Genomic DNA, 23,958 nt, shown 5'->3' on the forward strand with positions numbered 1-23,958 from the left:
GGGACATCATACTTAGAAAGATAGCAAGTTCAGTGAAGGAGAGAAAGATCTCCAACAAGATGATTTGCTACAGTGACTTCAGCAATGGGCTCTAGTGTGTCAGAGATGACGATGGCTCAGGATAGGACAAGGTTCAAGTCAGCTGTTCTTAGGGTCACTATGAGCCATTATTAAATTGACAGCACTTAACAACAACAACAACTTATTTACAGATTGTAGATTCCAGAGAGGTTACAGTTTTCCTACGTAATTTCTCAATGTTTAACATGTTGCCACAAATGATGGCAGAATGTGTTTCTAAGCACGGTCGTCATTTTAAAAGTGTGCGGCAACGTGTTAAATATCCAGCTTTTACCTCAGCAACCATTTAAATGCTAAATGATTATCTATTTTTGTGTACTGAAAAATCAATGCTAACTCACAGTGATGCTGTAGAGAGTGAAACTATGCAATGGAGATTCTTGGGCTGCAAACACTGAAGAAACAAAACGTCTGATCTTTTCTCTCAGGAATCACTAGTGGATTTGAACATCAACGTGTAGGTTAGCCGCCCAGCTCTTAATCATTTCTCTACCAGAGCTCTTCAGTGAATGTCTCGTGTGTGTGTGTGTGTGTGTGTGTGTGTGTGTTGTTAAGAATGTCATTAAGTTTTCACTATCAGAAGCAGTTACAAGGTGTTTGATACATTTTATTTTATACTTTTGCTAAAGTAAGTATTTTAATTGTCCTGTGTTTAAGGATGATGGATATCTTAAACAATGAGCAAGTTCAGGCAATCTAAAATACTTTCATTGTTGTTCTCTCTTTGGATGTCTCTTTCTTATGTTGTTGCTATCTGCCGTCGAGTATTCTTGCAACTCATAGCAACCCTATGTACAAGATCTCTGAACACTGCTCTATCCTGACCCAACTTTATTGTACCTGACATACTTACCTCCTTTACCCAAGTCATTGAGTCATTCCATCTTATCAAGGGTCTTCCCCTTCTATGCTGTCCCTCCACCCTCCTAAACATGACTAGTCCCTCCTTGCAATGTATGTCAGACCAAACTTCAGAATCCTTGCCTCCAAGGAGCAGCCTGGCTTCATTCTCTCCAGAATGAACCTGTTTGTTCTCTTAGAAATCCCTGGTATATATTCAATGTTCTTCTTCAGTACCATATCTCAAAGACATCAATTCTCCTTCGATCATCTCTAGTCATTGTCCAGCTTTTTAATGCATAGCAAATTATTGTGAGGACCTTGGCCTGGATCAGGTGCCCGTTAGTCTCCAGACTGACAGTGTTGCTCTTTAGTACTCTAGAGATGTCCCGGACAGCAGGCTTTCCAAATGAAATTAGTCTTTTAATTTCCCGGCTGCTGGTACCAAGAATGTTGACTGTGGAGTCAAGCAAACTAAAGCTGTTAACAATCTCAATCTCTTCACTGTCTTTCATGGTGCTTCCAGTCTGTCCAGTGGTGAGGATCTTTGTTTTCTTGATGTTGAGCTTCAATCCATATTGAAGGCTGCAGTCCTTGACCTTCTGCAGCAAGCATAAAAGGTCCTCCTCAGTTTCAGCAAGCAGGGTTGTGTTATCTGCATAACGTAGGTTGTTGATGAGTCTTCCTCCAATTCTGATTGACATTCCTCCTCGTAGAATCCAGCTTCTCAGATGATCTGTTCTACATATAGATTGAAAAAGTATGGAGATAGTACACATCCCTTGTGTACAACCTTGCCGATTTTAAACCATGCAGTGTTTCCGTGCTCTGTTCTGACAACTGCCTCTGGTCCAAGTATAGGTTTTGCATAAGAACAATCAAATGTTTTAGTATCCCCATTCTTCTCATAGCCAGCCACAGTTTGTTGTAATCCACATAGTCAATGCCTTTGCGTCAATGAAACTCAGACATTCCTCTGGAACTCTCTGCTTTCAGCCAAGATTTATCCAACATTAGCTATGATATCTCTAGTACCATGCCTCTTTTAAATCCAGCCTACATATCTAGCAGTTCTCTGTTGATGTGCTGCTCCAGTCATTTTTAGATAAAAATACTTGTGTTTTTAGTGACTTGAAGTATCTCAGTAGTTCAGATAATAGAGTATGACTTTCTTTAAGAATCTATTGAGAGAATGGCCCAAACTTTAGATAACATTTAAAGTCAGAATAAAGTTTGGAATCTTATTTTGTATTTACTGAGTAGTCAATGCCAGTATTTTAGAAGGAGTCATGTGATGATACTTTAAGAAATGATATGATTCCTTCCTCAACAGAATGTCCTATAGTTGTTTTCTTGCTATTAATATGCTTTTATCAAAGGCAGATAAGTAGAAAAATTGTTCGGTTTTATATTTTGAAACCCTATACATATGTATTCATATATTCCAGGTTCTTGGGATTTTTAATGTTAAAAATAATGAACTTACTCATAAGGGACAAACTGGGATCAAGCTTAGATGGCCTAGTATATGGCCAAACACAGACAGATATGCACAGTATGGAGAGGATAAAATTAATGAATGAGAACTTCTAAAGATTAAATCCCTGTGCACATCAAAAACTTTTTTCCAACAGAGTGAAAATAAAACCTATTGATTGGGAAAAAACATTTGGAAATACCCTTTCAGACAAGGGTCTCATAATAAAAATTCAAACAATCTTACAGAGCCTCCCCAAGAAAAAAGACCAATGACCAATAACACAATACAAAATGGACAAAAATACATGGAAATAATTTTCACAGAGGAGGACATTCAGATGGCCAATAGACACATGAAGAAATGCTCAGAATCACTGGTAATAAGACAGATGCAAATCAAAGCCACAATGAGGTATGAGGTACCATCTTAACCCAACAGCAGTGGTAAAGTTTAACAGGACAACAGACAATAAATGTTCAAGAGGATGCAGAGATGTGGAGAAATAGTAACTCTCATATACTGTTGGTGGGATTGTAAAATGGTACAGCCACTGTGGAAGGCAATTTTACTTTTCCTCAAAAAGCTGGACATATAAATTCCTTATGACCCACCTATTCCACTGCTTGGAATATAACCCAAGAAAATGAGAACTGAGACAAAAATGAAGGATCATATATCAGTGTTCATACCAGCATTATTCACTATTGCAAGAACATGGAAATAGCCTAACTGTCCAAACACAGTCTAATGGAATTAGAAAATATGGTTCATTTACACCTTGGAATATATGCAGCATGTAGGAGCAATGATTTTGAAAACTACTACCTAACTTGGGAGAGACTAGAGAACATTTTGTGAGGTGAACTAACTCAGTCCCACAAGCACAAATATTGTATAAGGCCATTGTTGTATAAATATTAATACCAAATAATAATAGTAAAATGTGGACAAAGATCTAAGGGCCAGGGTGGAAGCAAAGGGTGAGGATGAGGAAGTGGTAATTATAGGGTCGCACAATTTGATGAGGGGATGGGTTAAGAAAATGGGAAAGATCTAGTGTGAAAACATATGTATACAAACTTTGTAAGTAAACCAGTATAAAATAAATAATAAATAAAATTAAAATGCGTTAAAAAAATATTAAATAAATTGCTGTGTGGGTGTGTGTGTGTGTGTACGTGTATGTGTGTGAAAATGTAGCCCCTTTAGAGTATACTCCCAGTAGTGGCACTAGGTATGTTTAGAAGATTCTAGGCTGAGAAAATGTGCTTACAGAAATTAGGGCCATTTTAAGTAATATATGGGGTATTCAATCAACTTTCCCTTTAAAAAATTTTTACAAATGTCTTTTGTAGGGACATTAAAATTTTTAAATTGGTTAAAACTTGTATATTAAAGGTAATTCTATTCAGTGAGCAAACTAGATAGTGCCTTTGTTTAAAACTATGTTTTTAAAATTCAGGCTAAAATTACAAACTGACAGTTTTTCTTTACTTGATCCAGTCACATTTCAACCTAGTTCTCATGGTTTTGCTTTTTTGATGTGGGTCTTTTGGATTTTTTTGTTTTGTTTTGTTTTTCCAGATAAAGTTCTAAGAGGTAAAGAAATCCTGTCTACTTCATGCCTTATTTAGTAAAATAAATCTTGGTGTTTAAGGATCCATCAGTACAAAGAACCATACTTTATTTCCAGATCTGTTTTGAACAATTACTGTACTGTTCTCCTTTCAAAATTGTTATATGTGGATGGAGGATTTGAAGTAATAGAGAATTTATCCCAGAATATACTCTTCAGCTTTGGGGGGGGTGGGGAGGAGGAGAAACCTACTATATGTTTACTTTCATTTAACTTGCCATTTATAAATATTAAAACAAATTTCAGGTGAGTTAATTCTGATAAATCCAGTTGAGTTTAACTTATCAAGATTTAATTATAAATTAAATGTAAGCAAATGAAATCTGACCATGAATCCTAGTAGACTGCTAGGGTTCATTGCAGTCAATCCTTCATAAAATGTCAAAATGGAATTACTCATGTATCAAAACTGATTTATGATTTTCTAAAAACAGCCATATATTTCTATTTCTGAATAGTGCTATTTCTGAGTAAATAGTACGTTAAAAGTAGTCTATTCTTCAACATCTCAATGACAATATTATATGTCAATAAAAGACTATCAGGAAATACCAATGAGGTTTTTGCATTGTATGGTAGAAGTCCTTTTGCTGTGTATATACGTTTCATATACATTTCAAAATTACATTAATCTTTTTTATTCAATTTTGCTGCTTAATTACCCTAATGTTTTTATAGGTTGGCCAGATTAAATAATGACATTTTTATGTAGCATATGGTCTTCTTTTCTATACTTAGGTTCTCTCATTAGGAGCAGATGTCCTGCCAGAATATAAACTGCAGACACCACGCATCAACAAGTTTACGATATTGCACTACAGCCCCTTCAAGGCAGTTTGGGATTGGCTTATTCTGCTGTTGGTCATATACACTGCTATCTTCACTCCCTATTCTGCAGCTTTTCTCCTCAATGACAGAGAAGAACAGAAAAGACGAGAATGTGGATATTCTTGTAGCCCTTTAAATGTGGTAGACTTGATTGTGGATATTATGTTTATTATAGATATTCTAATAAACTTCAGAACCACATATGTAAATCAGAATGAAGAAGTGGTAAGTGATCCGGCCAAAATAGCAATACACTACTTCAAAGGCTGGTTCCTGATTGACATGGTTGCTGCAATTCCTTTTGACTTACTGATTTTTGGATCAGGTTCCGATGAGGTAAGAATGGCTAAGAATCTTATTTTCTGAATGGTTGCAATTATGTAAGTCAATCTCTTTTAACTGCAAAAGGAAGAAGAAAATAAAGGTTGATTTACAAACTGTATCTCACAGATGATATTCATTTTCAGCTGGATTTATTACAAAATTAAATGGAACCATATACCACTACTTATCATTCACAATTCAGTTTTTCACTAAGAGATGCTAAGGACGAACCTGTTCTTTAATTAAAAAAAAATTAAACCTTTAGACAAATGGTACAGAACACACTGCACATTTGCAGGGATTAAAACATTTCCCATTAAAAAAAAAAAGGAAAAAAAAACCATTTCCCATTAGCTTCATGAGTCTCAAACCCTCAAATATGGAGAATTCTTCTTTGGTTTTTAACTCAATTATTATTTGAGACAGCAATAACTTTTATATTTGTCTAAACTGTTAAGGAAAAGGAACCTTGTGAAATTTTGTGTCCACTATCCTTTCTCTAAGTGTAATACCTAGATGGGAAAATACTTCCTTGTGTGTTCCCAATATCTTATGAAGTCAGTAGCTTTAAGTAAATAAGATAATTAGATACACCCTTTCTGAGTATTAAGTCCCTAAAGTATTAGATTTATAAAGTTAATGACTTACCACTAATTTTCCATTGTAAATGGACTTTCTAAATCCTAATAAATGGGAATAGTTGTAGAAATAGTGAAAGTTATTAAGGGAGTAGGTTAAGAGAGATAGGCTCAATATGGTGAATTTTTAAAATTCCGTAATATTCTTTTGTCCTAAGAAGCTTTTACCATCACACTGTTTTTTCAGGGATAGGATGGCAGGTGGAAGTAAGAGAAATCATAAAAATTCCTTCAAATGGTTGCTTGGCAATTAAGATTTCAGAGCAAAAGAATTACTTTTTGTCAGTGAATATTATAGGTTTAGAACTCTCTCTGATAGAGCACATCTGTCAACGATGGGCAGTTAAAAAAAAAGATCAAAAGGATAAGACATTGTGCCAGAGTTTTAATAGTTCCTCCACTTACAAACCTTAGACAATGTCTCAAGCCTGGTTATCTTCATCTGTAAAAGGATGATGATAATATAGTAATATATTCCTTCTCAAGCTTTCTTTTTATTTTTTATGATAAGAAATCTCTTCACCTTTTTTTTTTTACATTCAGTTCTGAGGTGGAAGAAATGCTTGACTTTTATTCTACATTATTGTACTTACGCTAAGAGGATACTTTAGCCTATGTATTTCTGCTAGGGCAGAGATTATGAAATGTGAGCACAATTGCTCACAATTTTCCAAATTAATAATTTCATTTCTTGATCTTAAATAGTATATCATCATTAATAGTTAGGAAGGGAGCTCTGGCCTAGCGCTAAGAAGCTGTACTGCAACCCCAAGAGCATATGGTTCAAATCCACCCGCTGCTGTGTGGGAGAAAGACAGGCAGTCTCCTCCCGTGCAATTAACTACCTCTGAAAACCCACTAGAGGGTCAGCTATGGGTCGTGTCTGACTCGATGGCACACAATAACAAATAGAATGATAAGGAGCTCTGACGGTATATCTGTATGAAGTTGTCCCAAGTTGTCCGGGTAACTCAAAGGTCAAAGGTGTGTCTCTGCGTGGTTGAATCCACCATGGACTCTGGGGAAAAACAGGCAGAGTCTGTGCAGTTTTTAACCTCAGAAAGTCAGTTCCAACTCTACAACTATAACAGAGAGAGAGCAAGAGAGAGACTATTAAATGAAGACTATTATATAATGTAATATTGTCTGGGGTTTTGGTGCCTCCCTTTTGGTGGCTAGATGCTCAGCTCATCTTGACTGCCCCCTCCCAGAGCAGGTGGCCCTTGAGTCTTAGACTATGGGTAGAGGCCTGCTAGAGGGTGTGGCTTTAAAATCCTGTAGGGCCTTTGGGCCTGCAGCCCTTTACCCAAATTTGTTAATTTTAGAATGAATATTCTTTAAAAGACACAGCAAACATTTGTCTATTTGCTGTACTGAACAACTTGGCATTGCTGTGATGCTGAGCACTGTTCCACAGTCATGTCAAATACCATAATTATTACTCATTATGTACAATGGTTGGATGAGCTTCCAGATAGATTCATGCTGGGAAACAGGAGTAACACCCACTTCCTAAACTAGATGCCTCTGGAAACTGCCAAGTCCCTAAACTCTGTAAAGGTATAGAAATGATGTTAATTATAGAAGAGTTCAGGTCTTTTGTACAAAGCTTACTCTGAGTCATATTTGACTCAATGACACTTAACCACAGCTAAATGAAACTAGTGCTGTTATATCTGGAGGAACATTCTTCCACTTTGCACATCACTCTTTGTCAGTGTGCTGTATGAAGTAACCTGGGTTTGTTGTGATGCTGAATCTTGTGTCACTGGGGTATCAAATACCATAATTGTTTCCCATTGTAGACAGTGTTTGGTAGAGCTCTGAGTTGTAAACTAGATTTAGAAGAAGGAGTGGCATCTACTTTCTAAACCTCTGGAAACTCTATGAACTTGGAGAAACAACTATAAGTATGGGAAGGCATTAGGTCTTTTGTTCATAGATTTGCTATGAATCGTCCTCAACTTGACGGCAATCAAAACAACATTACATAAGGTTAGACACATTTTGAAGAAAATTAATACTTTCAAAAGTTTGTCTTGCTTCTTGCCATTAATAATTTTGTTAATACTATTCAGACAAATGAAAGGAAAGATTTTCTGTATCCTCTTTTTGCATCATCAGCTGCTATGTAAAGCTCTTTCAATATCACTAATGCAAAGAAAAAAAAAATTATTGGCTTAGTCTCCCAAAAGTAAAATTTTTATTATTTGACTCAAATTTTGTTCTTTTATTCTTCACCTAACAAAGCTTATTTTTTTAAGATATCAAGTTAGATTCCATAATAATCTGTTTAGTTACATGCTTCATTTAACCTCCTCTTTCTTGGGGGCGGGGGAGGTATTTTTCTAATTATTTGTTTTGGTGGCATGTCTCTTCTAATAATTTGCTAGTATATTTCATGAACTCTGAATCCAAAAAAGAAAAGACTTTAAAACAAAAAGTCTGTTGTTCTCTTATAGGAATAGTTTCAAAGAAATTAATTTCTGTTCTCTCTTACATGTTTATTTTCAGTTAATCTATATAAATAGTGGAATGAATATGAGGAAATTAGCAGGTATCCATATAAAAATTCTGATAATCTTTTACATTTTCTTTCTAAACTCAATATTTAATAGATACTTAAGTTTGTTGAACTGAGTTTCTCATGAAGATGGATGGGATAGGGCAAGGGTTAGATTCATACAGTCACTGTGAGTCAACGTCTACTTGACAGGAAATAAACGCATCAAAGTGTTCAAATATAAACAACAAAGCACATTTCTGATGGTATATATGCATATACATATATACACACATAAAGTTATCCATACTTCTGTCTTTAGAATAGTTCCTGGGAGTTAAGGTAGAAGTTTCCAGTGGTTCTGTACATCCTGCCTTCAAAATCCATGAAATGACAAATAAGAGGTAGAAAAATCCTCTATGGTATAAATTTTTTAATGAAGGAAATATGATAGCACACTATGCTTACCCACACACAATCATGTTACTTTTAGGTGATTATTTATATGTAAGTTGTTGTTGTTGTTCTTGATTCTAGAATACATATATAATTTATTAACTACATCTTGCTAGAGATAGCAAAAGGTAAAATTCTCTGTTCAGTATTTCTCAGGACAAGAATAAATTTCATTTTTTAAATATACAACATTTACATTTGCTTATATCTGGTAGCATAGTCCATGGGGAGGACTGCTGGTAAAGGTTGTGTCTCTCTGGTAGTTCAATTCTACCAGGGACTCTTGGGAGGTGGGGAGAATGGGCCATCTTCTCTGGTGTGATTTATAGGCTCAAGAAAACCCATTGGAGTGTTCGGCTATAAATTAGTTCAAACATGATGGAAATAAGTTTGAGTTTATTTTCTGTAATTTTCACCCATTTCTATTGAGAATTATTTAATAACCAATATTCTAATGTCATCCATTGTAACTAAATAAAAACAAGTTCAAGTTGCATAGCAGACTATTTAATAATAAGAAAATTAGAATGTAATAGTATCAACTGTAAAGGCTAAAATATCAGAATACTTTTCTGATACAGTTTTTTTCTTTCTTAAAGTTATTTGTAAGAATTTATGAGGTTTGATAGGAATAAAAAATGATAAATTAGGTAATTCCTCAAGTTCATTTGCCTACTCAAAACATAGTTTGTTGTTGTTTTTAATTGTGTCAGGGAATGTGTCCTTGGAAATTGTGTGAGTCATCTGAACAAAAGATTATAAACAAGTTTCATTGAGACTGAATTTTCACTGAGTAAGTCTTTGAATAGTTTAAACGACAAGTATGGAGAAAGAGATTTGAACGGAAACCTAAATCAAAGCATGGGTATGAAGTCACAATACTTGCTGTCAACTGTGTTTCCTTTTCCTCTTTTATATTCAAATATTTCTTGACAAATAGAACAGAGTTATAAAATGCCAGTAATCATTCATTTTGACTACCCTATAATTGACATTTATATTCCCTCTTTTATTAAAAATTTAGAAACATTTCTATTCCTTTTCATAGCACTCATTCACTCACGGCCATAGAGTCAGAAAAAATAAATAGCTGACCCTCCAGTGTTTTTCCAGAGATTGTAAATCACATTTGAGAAGACCACCCATCTTTCTTGGAGGAGTTGTTGGGTTTGAACTACAGGCCACTGGGTTGACAGCTCAACCACTTATCCTTTAGGCCACCAGATCTCCCTTATTTACATATAGGCTAGGATTTTAGAGAGTAGAACTGATGTGATTTTAAATGTAAAATTGTTGAAAATGCTTATGAAGAACCATTTTTTAAATTATATAGGAACATTTTTAAAACAATTTTCACTCTTCTACTACTGATGAGGTTTTCTCAGGGTGGCTATAGCCAAGGGTTTCTTCAGTTGAAAATGGTTTAATATTAATTTAAAAAACAAACAAACAAAACCTACACCTTCTCTAATGTCAGGCCTTCAAAAAGAATTTCATTTTTACTACAAAAGAAGTCACATAAGTTGTCTTCAAACTGAGTCTAATGTCTAATATACATAGAGACTTCAAATATTTAAAGTATGTATATTTTTTAAATATGTATATTTTAAATAAAGATTCACTAAAAAGGTCATATAGTTAATAAAATAGTCTGACTTCTACTTCAGCATTAGAAAATATCTGAGAGTTTCATAAACTGGGGTAACTTTTTAATAAAATTGGAACTTAATTAAATTCATCACGCACCCAGAAATTTGACATAATTGAATTTCCGGAAGAAGGACCTTTTACATAAAAAGTCAATTCTGACAACATTCATTAAAAAATAAAAATCTCAAGTTAGTAGACTTTCAATCCTGTGACATAATGGCAAAAAGAGTGAGTCTAAAATATCATTCAATTAAAAGACTAAGTTCCAAGATGGTGTTTGGCTTGTTAGAGCTCATTATGTCTCCTTAGCTATAGTTCATTGACAGAAATAGAAAACAAAATACCTTGCTTCATCTTACTGAAAAATAGCTTACTTTATTCCATATGTTATTTCATTGTTTTTACTAGTGATAATCGTATTTTATTTACCAGGGAGTTCTCATGGTCTAGTGGTAAGGAGCTGTGCTGCTAGCCAACTTGAAGGTTGTTTAAGTCCACCAGCTGCTCCATGGGAGAAATACGGAAAATCTCCTCCCATGTGATTTTGCTGACTCTGAAAACTGACTGGCAGGTCAACGATAGGTCATTTTTGATGTGATGGTGCTAACAACAACAAGAAGATTTTGTACATCTTTCAGTCGCTACCCAAAAGGACAATAACCAGTTTTTTCCAAAGCCAGAGAAAAAGCAAACAAATAATGTCTAAGAGATAATTTTTCATCCATAGTAAAATATTTTTAAAATTGCCCTGAATAGGAGGGTGTTGTTGCTGTTGTTGTTTTTGTTGAGTGCCGTCAAGTCGACGACTACTCATCACAATCCTATGAACGAAAGACCTGAACACTTGTATAACTTTCATCCTTTCTCCAAGTTCATAGGGTTTCCAGAGACAACCTATTTCTGAAGTGGATGCCACTCCTGCTTCCAAACTTGTTTTAATCAGGGAGCTTTTCCAAACACTGTCCACCATGGCTCACCATTATCGCATTTGACACATCATAGTTTTATTTGTAATTGCTTCAGAAACAGAAAAACACAAATATTTCCATAAAAGCATGGCTAGATGTTACACAAAGTTACATGGAACAAGATGTGCTGCAAGATAAATCATGCATTCTGAAAACAATCCTACTCAGCCAAATTCTTGTGCAAACACAATCAAATTAGAAAGTAATTGTCCCTATTTTTCATTTGCAGGTTCATTGAACTCACCAATAGAAACTAATAGTCCCTAACAGCCAGTAGGAGGAGGTTAATACTCTTTCTGGAATTCTAGCTCAATACTTTTTCTATTCTGTAAATTAGAGACACTTTACGTTTTCAAAGAGACACTTAGAACCCTTGAAGGAAAATACCCTATTTCCATGCTAAGTATTATCTACAGAATACAACGCACACTGCCTAACAAAGTATATTCTGGTGATTAACAACAAGCTGCTAATACTAGAAATAAAGCAAGAAGCTATTTATCTTGTTAAACTAGCCAAGTCATTGCCAGCCCGTCAGAACCAACACAAAAATGACCCTCCAGAAGGCTTTTGAAGTCTACTCATCATCACAAAGGAGGAGCTTTGCCCATCTTTGTCCTGCAGTGGCATCAAACCATCAGAGAAGTGCTACCTCCCTACAGTTGTACGCAAGCACAAGTTACAGTCACACAGGAGAACAGCTTTGACTAGTGAAGTCAGTAGTCACTCATCATTATTGTATGAATAATGGCAATCTAGTTGAGAATTCATCTAATAACATATTTCTAAAGCTTTTTTTACTCCAGACAAATTATTTCACTGATATGGAATATATACTATATTTAATTATTATTTAATTTATACATAAATTCTTACTATTTGTTAATAAGTATGTTTTTGTTGTTGAGTACCTTTCAGTCAAAATCAACCCATAGCTGACCCTTAGTACATTTTCAGAGGCACAGGAGGAAACTGCCCATCCTTCTCCTGCAGAGCTGCTGGTGGCCTCAAACCTTGTGCCTTCAGGACTGCAGTGAAGCTTCTTGCCATTAGGCCAACAGTGCTCCCTACTAATAAGTATAATATATAATTATTAAGTTGTTGTTGATTGCCTTCGAGTCAAGCATGACTCATAGCGACCAGATGAACAAAAGGCCTGAAGCCCCTCTACAACTATCGACATTTACCAAAGTTCATAAAATTTCAAGAGGCATGCTAAGTATATATTTATACTTACTAAGTATATGCTTTAATATTTTATGTATAATATGTAGGTGTGTGCTATTGTTGTTGTTGTGTGTTACTGAGTTACAACCAACTTACAGCTGACTTTCCAGCAGGTTTTCCATGGCTATAAATTGCACAGGAGGAGACTGCCATCTTTCTCCCAAATATATATGTAATCTCAGTTCAGCAAACTGAATACATTTTTGTTTCATCTTCATGCTTATATATGCTAGAATAAACTTCAGAGCATTATTCACAGAGAGAGAGCAGAAAGGAGAAGGGAAACACACTGATTTGATGTCTGTTTTCAACATTAAATCTTTTTTTATTTGCCATCTTTGCAGACTGAAAATTGGTCTGTATTTATCAAGATCCAATGAAAACAGATTATTTGCTTTCAAGCGTTTTGCTTTGCTAAAAAAGAATTTTAATTTTATTTCATCTATTAGGGTTCTGAAAGAAATTTTGTTCAAAAGGTAGAGATGTTTTAAAGGATACTTTTCAAATATTTCCAAAATTCATCATAAAACAAGTAGTAGAGTAGTTATTGTTATTGTAGTTGTTATGTGCCATTGAGTCACCTACAACTCACAGTGACTCTATGTACAAGAGCTCTGACGCCTGCCCTGTCCTGGGCCAATCTCACTGACTCCTACACATCTACCCTCATTGCTCCAGTTACTGATCAATCCATCTCATCTGGGGTCTTCCTCTTCTACTCTGTCCCTCACCCTTTTGAGCATGATATCCTCCAAGGACTGGTCCCTCCTGGCCACACACCCAAAGTATGTGAGACAGAGCTTCAATTCCTAGCCTCCAAGAAGAAACTTGATTTCACCCTCTCCAAGACAGACCTATTTATTTCCTTTGTGGTTGAATACTCTTCTCCAGCACCACAACTCAAAGGCATCAATTCTTCGGTCATCTTTCGTCATTGTCCAACTGTCTGATGCATAGTAAGTGATTGTGGAGACCATGGCCTGGATTAGGAGCACCTTAGTCTCTAGATGCACATTGTTCCTTTTAAGTGCTCTGGAGAGGTCCCTGGCAGCAGATTTTCCCAGTGCAATTCATCTTTTGATTTCCTCTTGACTGCTAGTGCCAAAAGTGCTGATTGTGGAACCAAGCAAGCTGTAATTTTTAACAACCTCAGTCTCTTCTCCATCTATCATGATGTTGCCAATTGGCCCAGTGGTGAGAATCATTGTCTTCTTAATGTTGAACTTCAATCCATATTGAACACTATAGTCCTTGACCTGGAGCAAGTGCTTCAGGTCCTCCGCAGTTTCAGCAAGCAGGATTGTGTCATCTGCATTATGTGGTTATTGATGAGTCTTCCTCCAATCCTGATGCCGCATTCTTCCTCATAAAGCCCAGTCTCCCAAATTATCTATTCTGCATATAAATTGAAAATGTCTGGAGACAGGATGCATCCCTGAGGCTCTCCTTTCCTGATTTTGAACCATGCAGTGTTTCCTTGCTCTGTCCTGAGAACTGCTTCCTGGTCCAAGTATAAGTTTCTCATAAACACAATCAAGTGCTCTGGGATTCTCATTTTCCTCAAGGTTAGCCACAATTTGTTGTTATGCACACCATCAAATACCTTTGCATAGTCAATGAAACACAGAGAAACATTACTCTGGTATTCTTTGCTTTCTGCCAAGATCTATCCGACATTGGTGGTAATGTCTCTAGTGCCACGACCTCTTCTAAACCCAGCTTATATTTCTGGTAGCTCTCTGTCCATGTATTGTTCCAGTCATTTTGAATGATCTTCAGCAGGATTTTGCTTGTGTATGATATTGTTAGAATAATTTCCACACTCTGTCGAATCACCATTTTTTGGAATGGGAATAAAGATGGATCTCTCGTCAGGTAGTTGTCCTCAAGATTTTTTGGCACAACCAGGTGAGCATTCCAGGGCAGATTCTGTCTGTTGAAATATGTCAATTGGTGGGAAAATAAACACACAGACTTGAGCTAGGAGGCATGTGTTATGCACTATCCAGTGGGAACTAACTCATAACTGACCCTGAAGCAGGTTTTCAGAGATAGTAACTTGCATAGGAGATTGCCATAATTTTCTCTTGGAGAAGCAAGTGAATTCAAATCATATGCCTTTCAGTTGGCAGCACAACTTTTTACAAGTAAGCCATCTAACCTCTGTGAGAGGCAGCAAAATATTGAATAAGGATTATTCTAATTATCAGAGTCTGAGCAATCAATGTATTGCTAGATTAAGTTCTTATTTTTCAAAATGCCTGTCATTTTGTGATTGAACTATTAGGCTAGTGTTAAAAGTCTTACATTTGGAATTCCTAAGAGTATTATCTGGAAATTCTTAGAACCCTATTAACCCATGTCAAAGCTTACTGCTCCTTGTTTATCAATGTAAACAAAAAGATATGAAATGGTCAAATAAAAACATGAAAGTTGATTATTGTACAGAATCAGGTAAGATAAGTATTGTTATTCTCATTTTACAGGTGATGAAATTGAAGTTTAGAGACTTAAAAAATAAAATACTCAAAGTCACACAGCAGTATGGAAGCAGAATTCAAATAAGTTTGTTTTTTCCAAAGTCTCAGTATCTGAACTAAGCAAAAATTATCTATTATTAAAATGGTGGAAAGTTGACTTTTCTCTTAGGTAACCACCCAGTACCTACTCAAATCTTCCTTTCATTCACTTAGAAGTTCTATTCCTTTAAATTTGTGAGTTGGGGGTGGGGGTGGGACATCTACTTCATTATCATGAAAATAGCAGTTTCAGAAATAGAAGTCTCACCTCTCTGTGTGTTCCAAAATGAGCAACACTAGAGTCCATTTATGACGTTGTCCGTAATTGCCATCGAGCTGGCTACAACCCACAGCAAGCTTGTATAGCACAGATTGGAATCGTACCCTCTCTTACACCACTGTCACCATCTCTACCAACCTCAAGCTCATTGTTGCAGTCACTGTATCAATCCATCTTGTTGAGGATCTTCTTCTCTTTCAGTGTCCCTCTACCTATCCCATCATGATGTCTTGTTCTAAGAAATGACTCCCTTTGACAACAGCATACTCAACCTTTCACCATCCATACACATCATCCAAGACAGATTTGTTTATTCTTTTGGCAGTGAATTCAGTACTCTCTCCCAACACCACAATTCAAAGACATCTATTCTTATTCAGTCTCCCTTTATATTCTCCAGCTTTCCCATGCTTACAAAGTAATTAAAAATACTTGGCTCAGATCAGGTGTACCTTAGTCTTTAAACTGACATGCTTGCTCTTTAACGGTTCTGATAAGTGTAGCTCAATCATCAAAGCCCCTCTCACCACCAGAATTTTCAACACTACTAAAAAGAAATTAAAGAAGATTAAAGATTCTTGCCCCCTCTCTCTGTAGCTAGTGTGGAACAAGATAAAATAAGCATAGTCTAACATAGTACAGCACTTTTGAGAAAACGTTTGTCTGCTACTTGGTGTACTTAGTGCTCTTTTCCACCAAGTCCATATTTATCAATATGGATAATAGTTATATCTAACTGTTCTTAAAGTATTTGGATGTACTTTGTGAAATAAACACCAACAATGAACAGATGAAATGACTCAATAATTGATTGGTAAACACCATGTAACTATGGAATAATTATATGCGCTGTGAATTATATAGTACTTATAGTTGACATTATTTAGAAAACCTAAAAAAATTAACTTATAATTTGTACTTATCAGATTTCAGGTCCAAACAACTATCTAAGTATCCTGCTATTATGTGGAACTGTACTATCATTAGATACCTGGTCAGTAATAATCTTGCAATTAGTTAGACATGTCACAACCAAAAGCTAAAATACAATTATAGTAGCATTGAGATATCCAGAAACTGTTTATCAATTTAACAAATTAACAATGGAAAAAAAGAAGACTTTTAAATATAGTGTCTAATTCATGCATATAATCATGGAATCAGTGTTTTTCTAGCTAATCTGTTTGACTAACTCCTTATCTTTATACACGCCTCTCTCAGCTCAAACATCTGTGCCTCGCCAATGGCCTTGAACTTACATTTTAAAGTGATTCCTAACTCCAATTTCTTGTTGTTGTTGTTATGTGCCGTCGAGTCGCTTGCGACTCATAGCGACCCTATGTACAACAGCCCTAAACTCCGCTCTGTCCTATGCCAGTCGCACTGTCTCCGACACTCCCATCCAGTTATCCCAGTCACTGAATCAATCCGCCTCATAGAGGGCCTTCCTCTCCTGCGCCGTCCCTCCACCCTCCCAAGCATGATGTCCCTCTCTAAGGACTGGTCTCTCCTCACAACATGTCCAAAATATGTTAGACGGAGCCTCAGAATCTTTGCCTCCAAGGAGCCACCCGTTTTAACCCTTTCCAGGACAAATCTGTTTGTTTTCCTAGCAGTCCATGGTATTACATGTCAAATATTATCATGTGATCTGTCCTATTTCCATTTTCACTATCTAAAATTATCTTACTATTTACTTAAAAATTAAGTCTCACTCACAACAAAAGACTCTTTCTTCCCTTCATTAGAAGAAATAGATTCTTATCTCTGTTAAATAATCCTCTCAGGTGGCCCAGTGAGTAAAAAGTTTCAACCAACTCAAAGGCAGATGGTGCAAATCCACTAGCAGCTCCATGGGAGAAAGGTAGTTTCCTTCTGTGCATTTCACAGCCTCTGAAAATCCACTGGCGGGTCAGCTATGGACCAGTTCCAGCCTGAGGGCAAACAAGAAGAAGAATGACAATTCAAAGTCCATCGGCTCTTCCAGGGTGGAAGATGACCATTCTCCTCTCCCCTATTTATTGCCCTGAAAATCCATGAAGGGTCAGCTATGATTCTGTTCCTACTCAACAAAGCATAACACAGATATTATAGATCAAGATGATCAAAGCATTTTTTCCTAGAGAATAGTTAGATCTTAAAAAATAAGCTTACGACTAAATTAAAATTCTACAATCATCCTCAGCATTCCTGTATGATTTTGACCTATTTCTACCAACTTTACTCCATAGGAACAGACTATGAATTGTTTATCAACTTTTTTCTAATCATGCCCATTTGTTTCCACAGACAACAACATTAATTGGTCTTTTGAAGACAGCTCGACTCCTACGTCTTGTGAGAGTGGCCAGGAAACTTGATCGATACTCAGAATACGGTGCTGCTGTGCTAATGCTCTTAATGTGCATATTTGCCCTGATTGCTCACTGGTTGGCTTGCATCTGGTATGCGATAGGGAATGTTGAAAGGCCATATCTGACGGACAAGATTGGATGGCTAGATTCCTTAGGACAACAAATCGGGAAACGTTACAATGACAGTGACTCGAGTTCTGGACCATCCATAAAAGACAAATATGTCACAGCACTTTATTTCACTTTCAGCAGTTTAACCAGTGTAGGATTTGGAAATGTGTCTCCTAACACCAATTCGGAGAAAATCTTTTCAATTTGTGTCATGTTGATTGGCTGTAAGTAGATTTCTTCTTTGTTAACTATTAGAATAATACTACAGGACTGATATTTCTGGAAATGTTAAGAATGGCAGAGAAAATAATAGAAAGTTGTAGAGATAATAGAATTACCTGCATAGGCAATTTATTCTAACAAATTTGATTCTATGAGGAAAAATAATTTTTTTATGTTTAGTTTTTTAATAGGACTATAAGAAACCAGAGGCATAAAACTAGAACGATATTAGATTGAAGATTCAGGAACTGAAATCTGCATCTCACTTCTACTTTTATAAAAAGTGTATATAATTTATCACCAATATTTAAATTTCTATTTCAAGCTAAGTTTAGATTAGAATGAGATTAGTTTATATCAATATAACTAATTATATAATGAGTATATATGTGGAGATAATATTTATATAAAACTCTGTCATTAAGCCAAGTTCTAAATGATTGTGTGCTTTACCCTGGAAAAAGTTAACATCTTGAGGATCATTTATTAGGCATATTTTTAGAATTAAAAAAAACCCCAAACCCTATCAAATTGAAATATTTAATGCTAATATAAGAAATACATTAATCTTTTGTAAATAAACTCAAAGCCAGATTGAAAGAATTTGTTTACTATCAGACAACAATGAGCAAACATATAATGGATTTTTAAAATTAAAAAAATTAAGAGTTGAAAAAATTATTTGCAGAATTCATTACCTTGTATATAATTTTGAAAATAAATTCAGGTACATACTTGATTTTAAAATATTAACTAATTGATTAATGTGTCTATATAAACCTCTTTTATGGAACTTATCTCAGTGTATTGTTAATCTCACTTAAAGGCAGTTTTATTATTTAAGTTTAGTAATATTTGCATTACCAAACAACATTATATTTTAATAACTTTAAGATATTCTAAAAATTCAAAGTTCTGGCTATAAACACAAAAGTAACATAGCTCCCAGAAGCAAATGGAAGTGGAACCTATTGGGGAGAGGGAAGGGAAATGTATCCATTTGTTTGAAGCACCATAGAGTCATAACTGACTCATACATTGCTCATCTTTCTCCTGTAGAGCAGTTAATTCATGCCACATGCATTTGGATGATTGTATATTTCTTTACTACTAGGTCAGCAGAGCTCCCTATCCATTCTAAGGAGATTAAATATCTCTAGAAGATTCATAGCTCATACCACTTTATGATTGCTACTGCTAGTAAATATTTTATAGCTCTGGTTTAGAAGCTGGCATGACATCTACTTCCTAAACAACTTGCCTCTGGAAACTCTATGAACTTAGATAAATGTCGATAGTTGTAGAGGGGCTTCCGGCCTTTTGTTCATAAGGTCACTATGAGTCGTGCTCGACTCGAAGGCAATCCAGAACAGTAGCATGGTCTATAGGGCAATCGGCTCCTTTTCCACAGGCTACTCCTCTCTGGAGACTGGAATCCACCAGTGGCTGCACAGAGAAAAATGGGCAATCAACTGACACATTGATTCTTCTCTTGAGACTTACAGCCTCCGAAAAGTCACTGGAGGCTCAGCTATAAATTGGGTTCCCGCTTGAAGACAATGCATTGGATGTTTGATTTAGGTAGGAAACAAGAGAATTTAAAAAATCCAAACACCTTATACTTGAGGTTTCTATTTAAATTTATGAAAGAAACTATATCCTCGTAGATACTAAACAAAGAGAGACAAATCTGAAAACGTAAATGATAAAAATTAATCAAGAAAATATGAGAGAATCTTCACAACATCAAGGTACAGAGAGATTTATTAGAGGGCACATGACACTTCTGAGCCATAAAATTAAAGTTCATATAGTGAACTTCATCAAAATTAACAACTGTTTCTCATTAAAGTATTTCATTAAGAAAATGAAAAGGCAAATGAGACACTGGTAGAAAATACTCTCAATACTTAGGTCTGGAAAAAAAAGGCTAGTATATAGGTTAAAACAACAATTTCTGCATTAAAAAATGTTGCTTTGGCAAAGAAAATTGACCATACAATGAATTTCATGAAGAACAAATTAGTCTTAGGAGAAATTCATCTAAAATGTTCCTTAGTAGTGAAAATGGTGAAACCTCAACTAGCTTACTTTGGATATGTTTTCAGAAAAGATTGATAACTAGAGAAGAAAATCATGGTAGAGTTGGTGAAAATGAATGGGACGCTCAATGAGAGGTATTGATACATACCTTCAGGCACATGTTCAAAGAATCATTAAGCTGGTGGAGGAACAGACAACTTTTCAGTCTGTTTTATGTAAGGTTGTAGCTAGCTGGAAACAACTCAGTGGCAAATACTACTACTACCACCACCACCACAGTGTATGGATCTGGACAAGTTGTGGCTGACCTTGAAAAGAATGGAAACCCCAGAGCACTTGATTGTGCTCATGCATAACCTATACCTGGACTAGGAGGCTATTGTGCAAATAAAATGAATAAGACTACGTGTTTTGAAATTGGGAAGAGAGTGTGCCAGGGTTGTATTCTATCTTCATACCTATTCAATTAATCTGTACGCTGAGCAAATTATCTGAAAAGCTGAACTCTGTGAAGAAGAATGTAGCATCAGGATAGGAGGGAGACTCATCAATAATCTTCATTATGCAGATAACACAACCTTACTTGCTGAAAGTAAGGAGGGCCTGATGCACTTGTTGCAGAAGATCAAGGAATGCCAGCCTTCGGAATGGATTGCATCTCAATGTCAGGACCCAAAGATTCTCACCACTGGACCAGTAGGGAGCCTTATGATGATGGCAAAGGAAATGGAAAGTGTCAAGAGCTTCATCTTTCTTGGATCCACAGTTAACACCCTTGGTACCAGCAGTCATAAAATAAAGGAAAATCTGCAGTTAGTGATCTTTCTAAACTATTGAGGAGTAGAGATGTCAGTTTGAAGACAGTTTGAAGTTGTGTCTGATTCAGGCTGTAGTCTTTCTGATTACTAGCTATACATCCAAGAGCTGGACAGTGAATAAGGATGACAGAAAAAGAATTGATGTCTTTGAACTGTGGTGTTGGAGAAGAGCACTTAACATTCCATAGACAGCCAAGAGAACAAACAGATATGTCTTGGAAAGGGTGGAGCTGGAGTGCTCTTTGGAGGCAAGAATGATAAGGCTTTGCCTCACATACTTTGGACATGTTGCTATCAGGAGCTATTCCTTGGAGAAGGACATGATGGTGGGAGGAGTAGAGGGTCTGCGAAGGAGAGGAAGACCCTCAATCAGGTGGATTGATATGATGACAGCTGCAATAGGCTCATGTTTGTAAGGAAGTGTGAGGATGCTGCAGAACATAACAGGGTTCAAATCTTTTGTTCATAGGGTCACTATGAGTCATGTTCAACTCGATAGCACCTACCAACAACAACAATAGGAAATGTTAGAAAGAATGTGCAACAATCTGTATTCTCATATATCACTGATATGAATGGAAAATAACAAAACAACTTGGCAGTTTGGCAATTCCTAATAAAATTAAACACAAAATTACCACACAGTTCAACAGTTCTATTCATAAGTATTTACCAGGGGAATGAAAATATATGCTCACACAAAGATTTCTATACAGATGTTCCTGGAATTCTGATTTTTAGTAGCCAAAAGACTACAAACAGCAGTTATCTATCAAGAAGAAGAGAAACATTGAAAAGACTTGTTTTTTAAAAAGAACAAAATAGTGAACCATTTAACAGCACGTATCTCAAAAACATTATGTTGAGTGAACTAAGTCAGACACAAATGAGTGCATATGATATTATCACACAAAACCTATAATATCCAGACTACACTAATGATGGAAAAGAAGTGAGTGATTTACCAGGGTGAGTTAATGACACAAATAGCAAAGGAACTTGCAAAAATATTTAAGAGTGGTGAGAAGGAAAAATCTCTATCTTGATTGTGTTTGCACACTATACATTTGTGTGATATATATACATACACACACACATTTGTCAGACCTAATAGAATTATACACCTAAATTGAATGTTTTATTATGTATAACTTACACTACAATAAAATGTATTTAAGTTACTATTTTATAAAGTGTGGTATAAAGAAAGAGTATGCATTCCAGCAGCATGCTTAAGCTTATACTTCATGACCAACCAAGTATGCTAGTTTTGTAAACAGATACTGGATAATGATATGTGTGCTGAGAAAGTTGTAAGATGCTATTTCTATAATACAAATCCTGAAGTAAACTATTTTGATAAAATAAAAATTCTCCATTAAAAAAACAAAATAAAATATTAAAAGAAATGTCTCTAAATAGTCTTCCTGCTTGCTTTTAAGTGGCATTTTATTCAACTGATGGACATTAAATAATGCACATGGATTATAATTATCTGCTACTTCTCTCTTGATTGCACACATTAGCTCTATTTGGTTATTTTAAAAGATGGAAAATAAATTAATGCTTTGGTTATAGTTTTAAAATATTCCATCATTGAATTTCCTAAAATTAAGCCCTTCATTTATGGATGTGATCATGTACCCAAATAATGCAGATTTTGCCAATATGTCAATGAGAACCTCATTATATACCTACTTGTAATACAAAGTAATGTTTTGTTTCATTTTAAGGATAGTATAGAAATAAAACCACAATATTTATTAAAAACCAAATAAGATTTTTTTTCCCCCCTTAACTTTCTCTGCCATGTAATTATGGTAAGGGGGAAAGGGTGTATTTTAGCTGTACTAACAAAATTATTTCCTAAGAGTTTTTGATACGCCATCAACATTTCCAACACTACACTAAGGAAGAGTAAAAATATTCATCATATGAATGTCCTCGAATCACAAGAATCAGTTTCAGACAAGTGTTGTGAATTCCCTTCCACTATTCATTTACTCAGACTCACCTTCTCTTCTTCCTGTGCAAGATGCAACTTAAATTGTTTGTCTATCTTGTTAATAACTACTGTCTCTCACATCCCAGTTTAGTCTTACTAAAGTTCTCCCTAACTTTCATCCCTTTAAATAGAAAAAACAAAAAGCCACTTCTTTCCCTGAGGCATTCTCTTATTTGGGGCATCTCTGGTAAATAAAGATCATGCCTGCCAAAAGACAGAAATAAGGTGGGAAAGAAAGCAGATGCTCTGGAAGATAGATTGTCTTAAAACATTTAGCCTGAACTGGGATAAAACCCACTTTCAAAATGATGAAGTGGTTTAAAGATACAATGGTTTGTAAAATGTGTTTAAGACAAGAGAAAAATTTAGTACTTGACTATAGTTTAATCAAACTGTTCAAGCTGCTGTTTAAGCCCCACCTGCTCGGTATATTGCTGTTCCAGTGGCTTAAACATCTGCTATTTCTTCTCTGAGGTCCTGACATGCATTCTGAAATCAACATGCAGGTTGTGTAACATGATGTGGCTCTCAGCCTAATAGGACATGTCTTTTGGGATTAGAAGAAACTGAATACAAATGCAGAAAGCAAGAAAAAGTTATTTTAAATTATAAATTTGACTAACCAGGAGTAATATAAGGATTTCCAGTTTAAGTACTACATAGAAAGGAAGGAATGTCATAGTAGATTTCCCCAGTAAAAACATGAATGTCTTCCTTTTTTTTTCCAGAAAAATAATCTATATTCACATTTTAAGCCAGACATGTTTCTTAAACAGAAATATTTTAAAAGAAATTTTGATTAATTAAAAAGTATACACAAATAAACACTTAACCAATGAGTTGCCTACGAAAATTCTACTTTCTTAGTAAACTCACTCGAAAATATTAAAATAGTAGGCTTTTGTCATTACAAAGAGGTGCTGATAAAATTAATTAAAAATTATACTTTAACTCTGCCTCAAAAATTAGACTTTT

The 23,958-nt window shown here is 35.4% G+C and overlaps 1 protein-coding gene across 2 annotated transcripts in view; it reads left to right on the forward strand.

Annotated features, from left to right (window-relative positions):
- The window catches only part of KCNH7 (potassium voltage-gated channel, subfamily H (eag-related), member 7), a 759,623-nt gene that overhangs the window by 654,405 nt on the left and 81,260 nt on the right, over positions 1-23,958 (forward strand). For both annotated transcript variants that reach the window (XM_006879356.1, XM_006879357.1), the window contains 2 exons: positions 4,776-5,201; positions 17,720-18,119. In XM_006879356.1, coding sequence (XP_006879418.1) covers positions 4,776-5,201; positions 17,720-18,119 — 826 coding nt within the window. The remainder of the gene's footprint in view (positions 1-4,775; positions 5,202-17,719; positions 18,120-23,958) is intronic.

The sequence above is a fragment of the Elephantulus edwardii genome, unplaced genomic scaffold, assembly GCF_000299155.1.
Source record: "Elephantulus edwardii isolate Elephantulus edwardi_28Jun2011 unplaced genomic scaffold, EleEdw1.0 scaffold00003, whole genome shotgun sequence".
Taxonomy (NCBI): domain Eukaryota; kingdom Metazoa; phylum Chordata; class Mammalia; order Macroscelidea; family Macroscelididae; genus Elephantulus; species Elephantulus edwardii.